General features: G+C 42.6%; 4 protein-coding genes across 8 annotated transcripts in view; 2 read left to right on the forward strand and 2 right to left on the reverse strand.

Annotated features, from left to right (window-relative positions):
- Positions 1 to 82: 82 nt before the first annotated feature.
- b3gnt7l (UDP-GlcNAc:betaGal beta-1,3-N-acetylglucosaminyltransferase 7, like) lies at positions 83 to 2,465 on the reverse strand. Its single transcript, XM_076741165.1, has one exon. It carries the CDS (start codon positions 2,113 to 2,115, stop codon positions 880 to 882), a length of 1,236 nt encoding a protein of 411 aa, XP_076597280.1. The 5' UTR covers positions 2,116 to 2,465; the 3' UTR covers positions 83 to 879.
- Positions 2,466 to 3,741: 1,276 nt separating this feature from the next.
- c10h1orf174 (chromosome 10 C1orf174 homolog) lies at positions 3,742 to 7,309 on the forward strand. Its single transcript, XM_076741967.1, has 4 exons — positions 3,742 to 3,873; positions 4,823 to 4,894; positions 5,040 to 5,411; positions 5,811 to 7,309. The coding sequence occupies exons 1-4, from the start codon at positions 3,862 to 3,864 to the stop codon at positions 5,946 to 5,948; spliced, it is 594 nt and encodes a 197-aa protein (XP_076598082.1). The 5' UTR covers positions 3,742 to 3,861; the 3' UTR covers positions 5,949 to 7,309.
- dffb (DNA fragmentation factor, beta polypeptide (caspase-activated DNase)) lies at positions 5,403 to 10,646 on the reverse strand. 2 transcript variants are annotated; one of them, XM_076741966.1, is made up of 8 exons: positions 10,485 to 10,643; positions 9,238 to 9,367; positions 8,954 to 9,139; positions 8,605 to 8,684; positions 8,352 to 8,525; positions 8,041 to 8,141; positions 7,532 to 7,775; positions 5,403 to 5,444 (listed from the first exon to the last, which is right to left on the reverse strand). In XM_076741966.1, exons 1-7 carry the CDS (start codon positions 10,605 to 10,607, stop codon positions 7,556 to 7,558), a joined length of 1,014 nt encoding a protein of 337 aa, XP_076598081.1. In that variant the 5' UTR covers positions 10,608 to 10,643; the 3' UTR covers positions 5,403 to 5,444; positions 7,532 to 7,555. The 2 variants fall into 2 exon arrangements, with proteins under 2 accessions (XP_076598081.1, XP_076598080.1); XM_076741965.1 differs by lacking the exon at positions 5,403 to 5,444 and having other exon boundaries at positions 6,778 to 7,775; positions 10,485 to 10,646.
- A 785-nt stretch (positions 10,647 to 11,431) lies between these two features.
- Positions 11,432 to 16,359, forward strand: part of nphp4 (nephronophthisis 4) — a 157,528-nt gene continuing 152,600 nt past the window's right edge. For all 4 annotated transcript variants that reach the window (XM_076741807.1, XM_076741806.1, XM_076741808.1 and 1 more), the window contains exons 1-2: positions 11,432 to 11,692; positions 12,301 to 12,438. In XM_076741807.1, the coding sequence (XP_076597922.1) occupies positions 11,516 to 11,692; positions 12,301 to 12,438 (315 nt within the window). In that variant the 5' untranslated portion in view covers positions 11,432 to 11,515. The remainder of the gene's footprint in view (positions 11,693 to 12,300; positions 12,439 to 16,359) is intronic.

A 16,359-nucleotide genomic window follows, 5' to 3' on the forward strand; every position in this document is an offset into this window, starting at 1 on the left:
TATGGCATCTTATTTCAAATCCCCCCCAGTACAGTGCTGTTCTCCAGCTGTTCACACATCAGTATGACTCAAATATGGCAACATTCATTCTGTATTTACAAAGCTGACAGAGAGCTCCACTTTTATTTACACTATCATACAGAAATCTACAGAAAAATTCTTACAGCCCTTTGGTTTCTTTGGTTTTTTTCTTCTGTGAATTATACACAAATGAATCAACACTTAAAAAAACAATTAAAGGTGAAATAAAACAATATATTAACTTAAAAAATCAAACCATTTGATTTGTACAATGTCAGTACCCTTGACAATAATCACTCATCTATGAACGCAGAGGTTTGTTCCGTGCAGTGTGCTGTGAGTCCACACGATTCACTTTGACACCACACTGAAATCCTGAAATCAGAAATTGTCGATAAAATCAGCAGTTTCAGAGGAACACCTGGATGTAACAAGTCAAGTCTTAGTCATGCCTGCAGAAACACGCGCTACAACCATCACATCCATGTCTCTGCAGCAACACTGGATCCCAGATTAACTTTGAAGGAACTCCCAGTCTGAAATGGCACCAAGGTCTTCCCTGGGCTGCGTGCGCGCCGCGGGGCTGTGTGTTAGTGGTTTCACAAAATGGAAAAATCAGAGTGGGGATAGTGGAGAGGAAAACCCAACCTGTCCACGAGAGCTTCACCGCTGTAATTTGACACACAGAAGGTTTTCAACATACGTGAGCATTACATGTTGAGTGGATAAAACCACTGTTGTAATGAAAATCTTTGCCAAAACCGCCATCTCTGCACAGATCACGATGTCTGATCTCTTAAAAAGTCCTCTGAGTATTCCCACGAACAGCTCGGCTCCGGTGAGGTGAACTGCCGGCGGTCATATGGAGGTCTTTTGAGCGCAGATCAGTTCCTGGCTGTGCACCACGCTCCACATCCTGAGCAGCTCCTGCGCGCTCAGTTTGTGCACCACGATGAGGTTTTTATAAAAGCACGGCTCGCTGTTCATGGGGCTCACCCTGCGCCTGGTGATGCCGAAGGTCCTGAAGCCCGGATGCATCTCTGGGGTCAAGTGGAGCTTCTGCAGGCACATCCCCAAAAACACGTCGTCAATCGGGTACAACTCCAGGTCCTCCGAGACCACGAAGAGCCTCCTGGCCAGCTGGGAGGACATCAGAAACCCCCCGCCTCCGACGTAAGGGGGATATGGCTTATCGTACAGCTCTTTGGGGATGTAGTATTTGCTCTGCCGGTTTCGGATGGGGATCGCCTTGGAGATGGTGTCCCCCACAAACAAGTCGGCCTGTTTGCGATCCTCCACCTTAAAGCCGATGAGCTCCAGCAGGTTGTGCGTGTTCACAAACACATCATCGTCTCCTTTGAATATGAACCGCACGCCGGAGCAGTAAATGTCAAACCACTTGAGAAAATTGACCTCTTTCAGGGTCAGGTTGAAGAAAGTGTCCATGAAGTCCCACTGGAGGATGTCCCCGTAGATCAGGTCCTCGTACTCGATTAGTTTCTGGAGGTTCTTGGTGTCTTTGCCGGTCGTCGGGCTTCCCAATAGAAATAAAGTCCTGATTTTCTTCCCATCTACCGTGTGTTCTTTGCCCCAGGTTTTGCGCACCGCCTCCCGCCGGTCGTGCTGCTCGATGACGGACTTGACCACCATGAGGAGGTGCACCTCTCCATCCGCGCATTTCTCGGGGTGGTTGATGAGCATGGGGAAGTACCTGCAGTGTCGGTGCAGAACGAATTGGTGAAATCTCGGGTCCAAGCGCCGGAACCAGTCCTTGGTCCTCACCGACGCGTCCTCGCTGCAGTTGAGAACCTGCGCGTCCCAGGAAGCCGGAGTCCCGTTGGAGACCCGTTGTGCGTCCAAATCGCTGCTCGGCGCTGGAGAGACTGAGCTCCCCAAACTATTCTTCACGACCCCCTTCTTGAATGAAAAACACTCGGAGCCGCACCAGCCGGCATCCCTCGCGTGCTTGACTCCCACTCCGTCCTTCTCTGACAGTTTCAGCTTGTGGATCATGAGAAAAGATGCGAAGACCAGAGAAAGACTCAGCAGGGGTTTCAGCAGACCGACCCGCTTTCTCCGGAAAAAGTGATCCATGGCTCTCACTGCGGCGCGCGGAGACCCTCAGACGCTGTACCTTTTGACATCATCGTCTCTCACAACTGTGCGTCCGAGCTGAGTCCACCACCGCCGCCCCTGCTCATTTGGACCCCAGAGGTCGGGTCCTCGGCTATGTGAGAGCGCTGACACTGAAGTGGCCCCGGGGCCTCTTTTGCCCATGACGGCGCTCAGTGGACTCACACGTCGCCTCCCGGTGCGGGGAAATGATGCAGGACACGCAGCATGTCCTCGGGCGTCTTCTTCTTCTTCTTCTTCTTCTTCTTCTTCTTCTTCTTCTTCTCCTTCTTCTTCTTCTTCTTCTTCTTCTCTGCCCTCTCTTTCCACTCAAACTGACTGGGAACCTGCTGATCCCCCCCCCCTCAAATATCTCCTCCCTCTAATGACCCACACTGATCTGGGATCAGTAGGTTTCTCATCTCTCTCTCTCTCTCTCTCTCTCTCTCTCTCTCTCTCTCAAGGCCTGTGTGTCTTTTTGTATCTAATATCACACTACATGGTTAGAAATGATACAAGCAGAAGTAAAATAGAACAGGAATTGTTAAAAACCATGGAAACAAACAATGGACTTTTGAAAAACTTTATTAAACACTGAACATTGATTGCAGCTATACACAGCTTAGCCAGGGAGTACAAACAGGTGCTGTATATAAGCACAATGAGACAAACACAACACAGATCCAAAGCAAGAAAACAATATATATATATATATATATATATACATAAAGCACTGCTTCAAGGAAATCCCTACACCAAAGGTTCATGTTTTGGCATGGCAATGGCAAGAACCAAACTTTTTCCAAATGTAATTTCAACTATTCCACATCAGTCTATCAACAGAGTACAATATCGTGTTGAAAAGGGGGGCTGATTTTCTTATTGAAGAAGCAGTTTTACAAGCATCAACAGGTGGAACAACAGGAAAACTCAACATTAGAAGTATCCCCAATATGCTGAAGGAATGACATTAAAAACAAAGGGAAATAATTTTGGTGTTAAAGAGTGGACGAGCTGCAAGATATTCAGAATTGTCACGCAGTTAATCATTTGGTTTAAGTAAGTGTCCAAACAGTACAATGCAGTTTTTGAAATCAAGTCTCGAATATTAGAAATAAAACATATTTCTATTAGCTCCCCACACAAAGGGTGGAATTACAACGTCTGTGGCACCCTCTTGTGGACGTTTGTGGGAATTACATTGTGTTTCCTCCCCGTTCATCACCTCACACGACCAAAACCCCAAACTTTGAAAACCAGATTTTGACTAAACCAGCATTCCTCTGACATTATGTAATGTTTATAACAAAGTCCACCCGGTGAGCTGACAGCCGCTTTTTGACATTAGAAGTTTTCAGTAAAAGGGCTTAAAAGCGGAAAAAGGTGATTTTGCTTTCAAAATAAAATCCTGGATATTCCATAAGGATGAAATACCGGGGCGTATTAAGTTTAATAAACATGAAAATAATGAATAGACACGTTACAAGAAATTTAATCAAACAGAAAAGATTAATGCAACACACGGTCAGGTGAAATTGAAAGTAACATTGCGGTGACGAGACGAGACGCTGTGACCTCTGAGTGAACCTCACCAACAGGAAATACACCGAGGCGACGACGCCTGATCGTAAAATTACAGTGGTTGTTGACTGGAGCTAGCTAAATCTGAAAGCTCATAACGAACAAATTAGTCGAAACTTTAATATCGGGGTCGGGAACTACTAGCAAATGGTGCACAAGGTAGGTGTTTAGCAGGGCTATTAAACAAACTGGTAGAAACGGCAGTAAATAAGTTACCGGTAGCTCAAAGCAATCCTGCTAGTTTTATTAGCTCGTAACGTTAGCCGATATGTCGAGATCGAATATCGGACGCTGTTTTGCTGGCTCTAACGGTTAATGAGATCTTAGCTGTTATCATAGCCTCCAGGTTTGTGTCATCGTAACCACACACAACGCTGAAGAGATTATTGCGCCATGTGACTTTTATTTATGCATGATACGTGACCTGCCGCAGGTCTCCGTAGGTTTCGCCGTGGTGGCTTCTGTTACATACGATGCAAATTTAATTGTAAAAGCTCAATTACTTCAGTGGAAAAAACGGTGTCGTTTTAATAGTTCCAGTGTTTTTATGGACTTTAATTCGGCTCGGCGTGGAAACGCCTGAAAGGTGCACATGAAACGTGAATTGAATAAAGTCTTGAATTGCAGAGTGACGTTAAATGTACAGAATTCTGGGAGGAGTTTGGTCTGCGGGGTATACCGGAGTGTTGAGGTTTCTTCCAGCTTTAACAGCTAACGGTGAAGAGTTGCCTATCCGCTTTAACACCGTGTGATCTGAATCCAGTATGTCCTAAATACATCATCCTTAAACCACTCACTCCACCAGCTGTTACTCAAAATGTGAAGTTTGGTCAAAGGCATGGAGAGTGGAAGCCTTTACAAGTCGCAAAGCTTATGTTTCCCGCTGAAAAGATCACAAATTTCAAGCATTAGAATGGATATTTACAGTGTTGGACAAGAAAACAAAAATCGATCAAAACTTCTACCCAGTCTTACAGCTTATATGTGACTAAAACCATGTTTAACATCCTTAAAATGTTAAACTCAAACAAAACGACAGGGTGATCATGTGAGGCTGCCAATTTATTGCCGCTAGGGATTAAACACACTATATTGTGTTGCTTTGCAGATGCCGGGTCAACTCAGCAGCTTGAAACCCAGAAAGAGGAAGAGCAGCTCTGAGGTCAAAGGCACCAGAAAGGTTTGTGTTAACCAAGATTTTCCTCTAAATTGGACTGTGTTAACATTCATAAGTGCAACTGAGAACTATGCTGGATACACACATTTGGCTTGCTATTGTGCCTTGTGTCATTACAAGTGTGAGATGATTAACTTTGTGTCACCAGACTTCTGCCACAAGGAGGAGATGCATGAAAAGTCCAAAGACTCACTCGGCAGCGGAGAGCAGCGCGGCAGACGGTGGTTACAGTAAAGCAGACGGTCCTCTGGAGAGACTCTCTCACATCAGCTGTGAATGCCACCAGGCTGCAGGCAGGAGGAGATGCTCGGCGTCACCGGAGCTCGAGGGACCGGAGGGCAAAGAAAACGAGCTGAGGACAGGGCTGGATTTGGACGGCTGCAGAGGGAACGGCACCGTGGACAAACAGGAGCCCGAGGACATGGATTGTGAAGAAACTGTCAAAAGCATCTTCCCAGATGACGACAGTAATCAGATTCTTCCGGTGGAGCAGTTCTTTGGAAACTTGGACGCTGTACAGGTGAGGCTTTGTGGTTCATCTTCATAAAAGGGACTATGGGAATAGAAGTATGTTCTATCAGTGACATATTTTAGACTAAATCTGATCACTTAAGTGCATATTTTAGGATACAACTCCTGCCTCACAGTGCCAGGAGGGCATACAGTTCAATTTTAAGTTGCTCTCCACTTTTACATCCATTAACTCAAATGGAAAAGAGGCGCCCTGCCTGTTGCAGAATGTTTGCAACACCGCTTACATGCATGCACAGTTATGTTCTGTTTGACATTTACCAGCCAATGTGATAAGTTGTTCCTGTATTTCCTGTTAAAAGAGCAAGAAAACTGTATCAATGTATCAGTCATATGGAAGAGATTTCTCAGGGTGCTCTGACAACCACAGCGTTTTTCATTTCTTTAGGACTTTCCTCAGAGATCATCAACTTCTGGCCACGTTCACAGGGAGAGCAGGAGACGACATTACTACGCACGCGAGGACAGCGACGAAGAGGGGGTGGCCTTCGGCAGTTTGCAGCGTGATGACAGAGGGGACACTTAGTAGAAAGTAACTGCACTTATCACTGTGGTGGACTTCAAATTGTGCCAGTCAGCACTTCGGAAAAAGCAGCCAGGTAAAACGACCAATTCAGATGCAGCATCTAATCGGCCCTAAAATCATTCACAAATACGCCGTGTGTGACGACGCATGTGAGTCACTGCTGATGAAATTGCCCCCAGCGGCGTGACTCTACTTGTAGCTGAATCTGCTTTTTGATGACCGTCACTTAGAGACAAGCCGACATTATATGGGCGTACTGTATTTGCCTTAAACCTGCCTCTAGTACCCCACCATGTTTACCACGATGACATAACACGACGACCACATTTACGACTTTAACGGTTTGAAAGCGAGTTCTTGAAGGTGAACTTTGAAATGTCCGATTTTTGACACGAACCGTCCAAACACACAAAAATGCCAAATTTTACTCAACCTGTAACATTTGGCCTGATGCCTGAATACTTTATTTCATTTCTAATTTTTGTAACATAGCTATAATAACGGGGTCAAAGTAGCCACTTGTGATGAGCACAGAACAGTAGTGCTTGTTTTATTATTTATTGCTGAATTTATGCTCACATCAGCCCCATATAGTCATCTCTGGTCTCATCTGGAGGGTGCGTTGGCACAGCACTTTATTTAGACAAATCAGTCACATAACGTACTGCTTCATCATTTGTGTGCTTCTTGAGATAAGCCTTGTGACATGCCAAACCGTGCTGGATTCAATAACAAACTTCAAAAAGCACAGATAACAGGTGATAAAATGTAAAATGGCTTCAGACTGAATGAAAGTGATGAGGAAGGAGTGTACACACGTCAAGAGCAGGTCCATAATGAAAGCTTTTAATATCACAAATTCAGTGTATAAGCCATTTTTCACCAAGTGTCTAATATTTCTCCTCAGCGCTTCTTTGTGTGCTTGATTTTTGGCAGCTGCTCAACGTAACACATCTGTCTGTATATCCTGAACATGTATCACAGCAGCTAACAGTTATCCCTGATTGATTTGCAAACATGACGAAAAATGTATTAAAAACAAACTAAACACATTGCAGTTAATGATAAGCCTTCGGTGGAAGAAAACTAAGAATAGCTTAAACCCGACTTTGAGGATGCCGTCTAACTTTAACAGTGATTGAACTTGTGCTGTTCACATCCTTTTTTGTACATAGCTGATTGTTCTGACCATCCAATCAAATGTTTTATATATTTGTACTGCCTTATTTATGCGAGATGATTTTCGTATTCTATGCAAATTTCTGACTGAGTGAATGCCTCGTACATCAGTCATCGTAATCCGTTCACGCATTTTACATGGTGCCAACGCAAAGAACAAATAAATGTTTTTCATGATTTCACCGTTTGTTTCAGCGGAATAACTTGTGTGTGACAAACTGCTGGCCAGTCTGTGTTGAAGCTCTGCAGGTTGCACCGGCTCAGAAAGCAGAAAAGCTAGCTTAAAAAAAATCTACTGAGGTAAAGGGGCAAAGTCGCTTTGTGGATCTGAGATCATTATTCCTAGAACTGAGCTGTGTAATACATTATCCTGTCACTGTTCATACAAATGAAAGAAAACATACATTTTTCATAGGGCTTAAAAATATTCACAGCAAGCGCCTTTTCCTCCCTCTGGCTTGTTGGAAAATCTCCTTGGGGTCACACAGCAGGTCGTGGGCCTCTTTCTTGTGGCACACGATGTGAACCAGCTTCAGGTTTTCCCTGGTGAACAGCAGGCGGTAGAAGTAGTGCAGGTTGATGTCGGCGCTCTTGTGATTCTGGAGAGCGTCCTGCAGAGCGGGAATGACTGTCCTCTTCTTTTCAATCCTGCAAACGAGACGAAGAAGAAACGCTTCGAGTTATCTTGTTCCAATTAATACTTCACCGACTGGAAGCTCTACAGCATGACTGGTTTATATGAAACATGAAGTTAATTTATTTTCCAACGGATTAACAGTTTTGTGACCTGAAAATGTGACTAAGTGGACACAGATTGCATGTCAATGACAGGTGCACATGGGTGCAGTAGCCAGCGTGTGGCTGGGCTTGGTTTGTCCTTTGGGACGGCGAAATGCTTTCTTGACTGTCCCACCTGTGGTCCAGATTCCATGTGCTGAAGACAACCCTGCTCTCGTAGCTGCTGTAGGGGTTGATGGAGTGGAGAGAAAGGCACGCCTTCTGATCAAATGCTCCCTGAGGAGGTATCAGAGAGGAAGAGGTGTGAACATGGTCAAAAACAGGTCCAATTCTTTGTTCACGTGTTGACATGGAGGAGCACAGATACCGCTGAATAACTGACCTCAGATGAGGTGTTCTGATTACAAAAGTGATCTCAAATTCTGTCTGGCACATAATCAGGGCGAGAGTCGAGTTTTCTTGCTGATGGTCTTCTTCCTGTCATACCTGGCAGGTAAACCATCCTTCCTGAGTGCAGAGGCGATCTGGCTCCTTTTCAGTCCTGTCAAAGTAGCAGCCATTGTACCCCGCTGCCTTCAGCATCTCCTTCAGGGACTCTGATGCTTTTACAAACTCTTGCCTGACTTTAGCCTTCTGTATGCTGTTGGTGGCACCATCTACCTGAGAACAGAGCCAGAAAACCAGTGTGAGACGTTACGGCAGACGCCTGAGGATTCATTAACAGAACACTGAGTTTTACCTCCTTCAGGTAGCTTCGTATCCTGCTTTCACAGTTGAACTTCATGTAGGCAGACTTGGTCTTGAATCGAGCACCGACACCTGAAATGAAAGCCCACTTAACAGTCTCAACTGCAGGTGAATTTGGAGTCACATCAAATGTTTTTTAATGAACCACATTCATGTTTTTTCATTGCTCCATTAGTTACAATGTTTGCTTTCATGTTGTACTAATTAGAACATTATTTAGAGGTCATATCCACAGTGTTACCCACTCACTGACCTTTTCTGATTGTAATAATAACCATAATAATGTTAGAGGCTGATGATGGACATTCAAGCACGAGCTGTGTCTCCATTAGGCTTAGTACCTTTGAACCAGTCTTCATCCTCCTCTCTGCTCTCCAGGTCAGATCTGTCCTCCAGGTTCAGCAACAGGTCAGTCAGGATTTTACGTCTCTTTGGCGGCTGCTTATCAGACAGGAGCCCTTTCACCGCTTCAATGAGGCCATCGCCGTGCAAGCCTGTGCTCAGTAACTGACCGATGTCATAAGCAACTGAAATCAGAAGCACGCGTCCAGAAGAAACACACACATGTTTAGACGTGAAGCATTTGTCTTGATGTTTTTTTAAATAGTGTCTGAGGATGCTTCACCTCCTCCGCTCCATGTCTGATCTCTGGACAGAAGAACAAGTTCAGTGTTGTCTGCCAGAGTCCGGAAGTGTTCCTCTGTCACCTCTGTCCCATCAGCACACAAACACACACGCGCACCCGAAAGTGGCAACTGGAAATGAGGATGACATAAAATTAGACAATAATAAGAACAATAATAGAAGATGTTACAAAAAACAAGTGAACAGAAGGCCCAAATTAGGACATTTTGGCTCTTCCTCTGTCTTGCACTGTGACCGCTGTGAATACTGTGACACATACCTACGGACAAAAAGAGTTTGTGTAACTGTCAGCTTTATTCTCATCAAAGATGTTTCACAGTTTTTCCTGGATGTGCTGACAATCTGGAGACACAAGCTACGATGATACAATACACTGACATGTTCTTCCTCGTTCCTGTTGTTCTTTAAGATTAAATGTTGCCTGACACCACAGGACGATCTATGACATGGTTTGCCCAGACGAACTTCGTACATTTATCTAACTTATCTTGTGTATTGGTACAGTGACTTTAATCAGTATCTGTATGAAGATGAACTGTAATGAAACACACTTGGTATTGTGTTCAATTTGAAAAGGACAAGTTTAAATGATCTTTGCTGTTAAATATCTGTTGTGTCACTTGCTTTTGTACATACATATTTATCCACACTGGTCTAGATTCATGTCCTCTATGTAGATTTCTAACTTTGATTCATTTTCTAATCATCTGGACCCTGCTGCCACCTCTCCGGTCTGTTTGTGTGCTGCTCTAATACTAAACGTCTCTCCTCAGTACACATCAAGTTTGTCTTTTTCTTTTTTTTATCTTAAATGTCTTATCTTATGCAGATAACTGTGTCACGAACATGATATCTCTTGTGGATCCAAGTCGTCTGAACGTAAAGTGACAAATGATTTTCTCCCACTGATTCGCGATTCGCCGAATGTTTTTGAAGGTCCGTATGACCCTGGTCGAGACCCGTCCGCCCCCCATCAGTCTGTTTATCATATAGCAGTCAACAAAGTCCAGTTATGTGTGCCAGCACTGAAAATGTATTCACAGAACCGGAAAACAGTCACTTGTAAAGTCACCAGTGGTTCCAGAGTAACAACTGTGTTTCTCTCTTTATCAACAGTATTGACTTGTCTGTTTTCTTCATCATATCCTCGACGAAGACAAAGTGAAACGGGCACTGACGTTTACAACTATTAAAAAACACAAACCAGAACACGACATATGGGCTCACCTGTAATAATTTACAGCCTTTTTTAAGCAACTCCTTCACATCTTTTGCTGCGACTCCGTACTTTCTGTTTTCAGTGCAACTCCTAATTTTCACAGGCTTGTCTTTCCTGAAGAGTCTTAACATCGCACTGTTGTCAGTTTGTACCTACCGCTTCCGTCTTCTTCCTCTTCAGGTTGACCCCACGCGGCAGTGGTGTGTTGCTGCCCCCTAGTGTCCCTCTTTTACAACTGTCTTTGTTTGATAGGACGCTGCTGTGTATGAGGAGTGAGTATTCAGATACTTGACTAAAACACTAATAAATGAATAAATACCCAATCGCTACTAAAACTTAAAAAAAAAAAGTTAAAGTACATAAGAATTATAAACAAAGTGTATAAAACCTTAAAATACTCATCATCCCACCAAGATTGGCCCCAGTCAGGGTTTTATTATTAGGTCTATATTTTATAATGTCGATTCATTATTAGTATTAAATGTGTAAACAGCATTTTGTTGTTGTAGATGGTTGATGGGAAGCTACCACTTTATATTATAGTAAAGCAGAATTGTGAGGTCAGGGAATGGAAATACTGAAATATGACAGCAGATTAGGGGGGAAGCGGTCATGTTCTGTAGTTACCAACTCTTCCACTGAGTTTCCTCCAGCGCTGACCAATCTCACTCCTCACGCCTGAACCTAACCTAAGAAGATGTACCGTGGACCTGCATGGCAACGTGAACATTACCATAGAAACTGATGCAGCGCGATGGGAAATACCAAATGAAAGGTATTGAATTTCAAAAACGACTGTTGCAAAATGTAGTTTAGATGTCCAGTTTCTTCTCATTTCGACTCCTTGCACAATAATGTACCTTTATCTTAAAGTCCAATTGTCTGTATTAGTATTTTACTCGTCGATACTCTATATGAAGTAACTGATTTACTCGGGTCCCCCTCTGCAAGGAGTGGTAGAATCCGATCTCAACATGGCGGCCGCGGGTTTGAAAATCCTACCCGATAGATAAGACTCATAGTAACACATCGTAAAAATATGGTCAAAACAGAGGACATATCCACCATGGCGGACGGCTGGAGAGAAATTTTTGAGAGAAGCCGGTTGGTTCCCCCGCCCAGCCAGACAGTCCGTCTGGCCGCGGAAAACCACATCACCCAGTCCCACGGCTTCCAGCTCTGCCTCAGCCGGCTCACTGCAGCTCACCTCCCTCAGGTGACTGCTCACAGCTAACGCTAAATAGAAATGTAGCAACAGTTCTGCTCCTGGCAGAAATACCGTCGAGGTTAAACGCACCTAAATTCTGCGTGGTTTGTGAAGTGTGGAGTCGAGTTTACTGACTTTGGGTTGTCATTACATAGCAAAGATATGATGAAGACCGAACAGTATCTCTCAGTTCTACTCCATGATAACGTCACAGTGCGTCTGAAGAGAACTCGCGAAACCCCGTTCAAAAAGTTCCAGAATTGAAGGTGACCTCGCATTTTATCAAGCTGTCAATTACGTTGACCGGTACAAAATATCGATATAAGCGGCCGATGGATCTTCTCGTAAATTCGGTTCAGACATTATCCACCAAACACCTTTGCAGATAATCTTAACACTCACAAACGTGTCACACCCACTGCTCCAAATGAAACAAGTTTTGTGAACCGAGCGTTAGTTGCTGTATGAAGTGTACGCAGAATTTAGGGTGTCGATCTTCTATGAAGATCTTGAGTGAAAGTCGCTGTTTCCCGAGAGGTCTTAATTTTTCATACAGCCATATCTTTCATGGCAAGGACAAACTTTTCTATTTAGCTGTATTCCGTTTTCACTCATAGGAGATGTCAGAGGGGGACCAAGATGTGACCTACCAGCTGCGAGTGACCCTGTTTGATAGAAAGCACCAGCACTTCTTTGGGAAAACATGGAAGAGCCGACCTCAGAGGATGAAAAACAGCAAGATCTCCTTCAATGAGGTAGCTTTCTCATAACAGGCATTCCACTGAAATAAGGCAGATGACTGCAGCTCTGATTTACTGTGTTTTAAACTCCTGCCGTGTTTTGATAAGCTGCGGGTTGCTGATTATATAGTGAAATCAAATCCCATTCAAGCATAATTTACATTAATTTAGCACAGGCGTTATTGAATTAAAACCAACTCAAAGCTCCATCACTCAGGGCTTTAGATTAGCAGTGATGATTGGACTGTGTTCTGCTCTGCTCTTGAGAATGTTGCCAGTGTAAACACAAGTTACAAACTTCCCTGATTGCCATTAAGAGGGTCCAGTTTCATCCAAATCCCATGTTAGTCCATTTTCGCAGCCTGCATGCTGAAGAGGAGCACATTTTCATGTGAAACAACAGCTAATAACGATTATTATACATTTTTTCATAAGAAAATTCTCGCTACCTTTTACATTGCTTTACAGTAGACGTGATGAATAGTAAATCAATTGGTAATCAGGCAGTTGTGTTGCAGATTAATATATTTAAAATGGTTCTCAATTACACAATGACCGGCAATATTAGAACCTGGAAATTAAATTGTTCTTCAAGCCCCTGAAAACTTACCTTCAAAGTATTTCAATATAATATTAAATAGTCATAACTAAAGGAGATACAATAACAAGGTTTGACAAAGTTCAGAAGTATAACAGCCATAGGTATTATTTATTTAGTGTTTTTAATACTTAAAAACTCCTTCATTATGACAGTGTGAGTGTGGTTTTGATTAGATTCAGTTCACAGTGATCTGTCAACATAAGCAAACAACTCCACTGGGAATGGGAAATGTGGATAAAATCCTCTATTATGATATACAGTATGTAATTCTATATTGCAATATTACTATGTCAGACAATATATACATTTTCTCAAACATCAATAAAGAAATGGGATACAGTCCTTTTTTTTTTTTTTTTTGCCTTATCCAGATAATGAAATACCAAAAAAAAAACAAAAAAACCCAAACACCTTTATGAGTGGACCAAGGGTGTGCAGGGCAGTTAGGAGGGTCCAGGTTTCGTGGTATTGAGGAAGTCGGTGTGTTTGGAGCAGTTGTGCTTGGCTTTGTATTACTGTCATTTTTAGAAGGACCAGGTAAAACCATGAGAGCATCTTGCTCACACGATTCACTTGTATGGCCACTAATTGTGAAATGCTGGCAGTCTCACATTGTTGGGAATTTGGTGTGTTTTGCTATTTCAGTTCAGCCCTCTCAGCTTTCACACTCCCACTGAACAGATGTGATTGAAAAGATTTGATTGATTTTCAGCCTGCATGTGGCGGGTATAAAAATTTAAGGTCTAATGGGTTTCATGACAGTATTTCTGCCTCTTTGAACATGTGCACAGTTGCAACTCATTAGTGCTCTGCTCATCCTTACAAATGAACAACACCAAACCCTTGTGCCGTCTCACTGTCATTATTGATTTAACTTTCATGATCGACAGGATCAGCAGCCCTGCTAAGAACCAGCAGCAGTTTGTTAGCAGCAGGTACACAAAATGTGTGAGAAGCACAGTGAATTCAAAATGGACCATTTGGCTTAACTGCGTCTATCAATCACCTTAAACATCACAACCGAGTTGTGTGGAGCCTGGCCATGGCTGCATTTTGCTTTAGACTGAATTACAGTGCTGCAGTGAGGCAGGCAGCCAGGCAGCCGACCACATGTTACAATTTGTTCATTTTACAAGAGCGAAGTTTTACAGTGAGTCTTTAGTTCATTTATGCTGCTGTGCTGAAGATTTGTAGAAGCATGTTGAGAGGGTTTAGAGCGCAGTGTCGCCACAATTCAGTTTGTTTTTGACATGGAAGGTGCTCATGACACTCTTCCCAGCTCTCTCCTTTATTAAACTTTATTAAGTCCATTTGAGTTCTCTTGATCTTTTGATGAGTAGAATATGCTTTTCTCTATTCATTCTCAATATTTACAATATGAATCCATATTATCTACTCTTGCTGTAACATGATGAAGCAGTCAGGAAACTAACTTTACTGCCCTTTCTTTCTCTCACTATCACCTGATAATACATGTAACGCTGAATCGATGAGTAGGTTAATGATTGTTTCAAGTGACAGAATAACTATCACAGTGAATTAACTTGCTGTAAACATTGATTGTTCAGAATTCATTTGACATTTTACAGCTACACAATCAAACTAACTGTTGGGTTGAGCTGTAAATAGCTTTTTTTGCAGAACGTTGCTTTTCTCCACTGACTAAATCACTGTGTAGTCATCTGCTTGTTGTGAGCCTGAAGCACAGCTCCTCCTGTGATGTGATGATAATTTTAGTTATGTTTCCTCATGTCATCACTTTTAGCATCATGTTAGTGTTTGCATGCAGATTGTATTGCTGAAAGCATTGTTTGTTGATTACATTATCGAGACAAACAGGCAACTCCAACCATTAAGACGCCAGTCCTTTATGGTTTGGACATAAATTTGGTGCAATTACGTGTACTTACTGTGGTATTTATTGTAAGTGAATGTCCTCTTTTGGGAGTGGTAATATTTCTGCTGTGGTTGAGCTCCTCTGAAGAAGGGACACTAAATACCAACTGGTTTATTGACTTGGGTTTGTAATTGTAATGCGCTTTTCCCTGTGAGACATTGTGAATGAACGTTGGCCTGCGGTTTCAGTCAAAAGTGGGGTTTGAGTTACGCAAAAGTCTACGGTCTCACTTTGTTGCACTTTAAATTTTGTTACTTTTCCCAACCATTGTTCTCTGTGTCTTTTCCCCTCTGTAATCATCATTAGATAATAGGAACAAAGAAACAATTTTTGATGTCAAACTGTGTGATGTACACTATGAAAGATGTGCTTTGATGATGAAATTTCCAATTACTTCTTGAAAATGCTAAAGAGAATATCATCGCTACGGAGGTCTTGAGACACAAAAGACAAAATATACAACACTGATATTGAAATATGCCAGAAATCAGATTGTCGTCATGGTATCCATTCAGCTTGAAAGGACTTCTTTTGTTGAGCTAGGCACCCTCCGGTCTGTCATGTCCATGCTGATTTGGTGGCTTGTTTCCTTTACAATAGGTAAAGCTACAGTTGATGGCTTTGAACAGCCCTTTACACGTCACAGTGCAGTTGGGAGCTTTTCTAGTTAGACATGAGATCTAACTAGGCGAGGCTATGTCACCACACTACTTTTAATAAGTAGTGATTTTGCCATGGTTTACACCAAAGATGCACAGCGTGACACTGTCAGTCAAGACCTTTGAGAACTGTAATGCATTTCACTTATCAGGTAAATTCTTAATTTAAGATATGTGTAATTTATTCTGTTAAATTTTTCATTCCACCAACTTAGTCCAGGTCATCGTACTTATGTTAAATTATTAAGTATTAAAAGACCGAAAGTAAGACCAGAGTTGAACTTGCAAGAGCAAAAGCATCTTGTCACGTGTTGTTAAGAGGTATTTCTCAAATGTTACCTTAATACAAGCAACAGTAATATAACTTGTAATAATAAAATACACTATAAAATAGACCAGTTTCATTGAATTCAAGTTTCTTAGCAGTGAATTAGTCAAGAAGATAAGTTATGATACATAAATTCAGCATTTATGGCGTGCGTTCTGTCAGTCATACCAGCTAGATCATCACTGAAAATGTCCTGCAACAGTCCTGGAAAGTGATTGTGAACCTTAAATATGATCAGGATGTACAAGGTGTTTGCCAGCTAATGCACAGTATGTATGCTCTGACAGGAATTTAGCATACCTTCACAAGACAATAATCATAAAATTAGCATATTAGAATTATGGTCCTCCTGACACAGGAGTGTTGGGTTGGGCGGCATGGTGGTATTTATTGTCCAATGGTAGAAATATGTCTACTGGTAGAGGTTAAGCAATACCATTCCCACCATGGG

The sequence above is a fragment of the Chaetodon auriga genome, chromosome 10 (genome assembly GCF_051107435.1).
Source record: "Chaetodon auriga isolate fChaAug3 chromosome 10, fChaAug3.hap1, whole genome shotgun sequence".
Lineage (NCBI taxonomy): Eukaryota > Metazoa > Chordata > Actinopteri > Chaetodontiformes > Chaetodontidae > Chaetodon > Chaetodon auriga.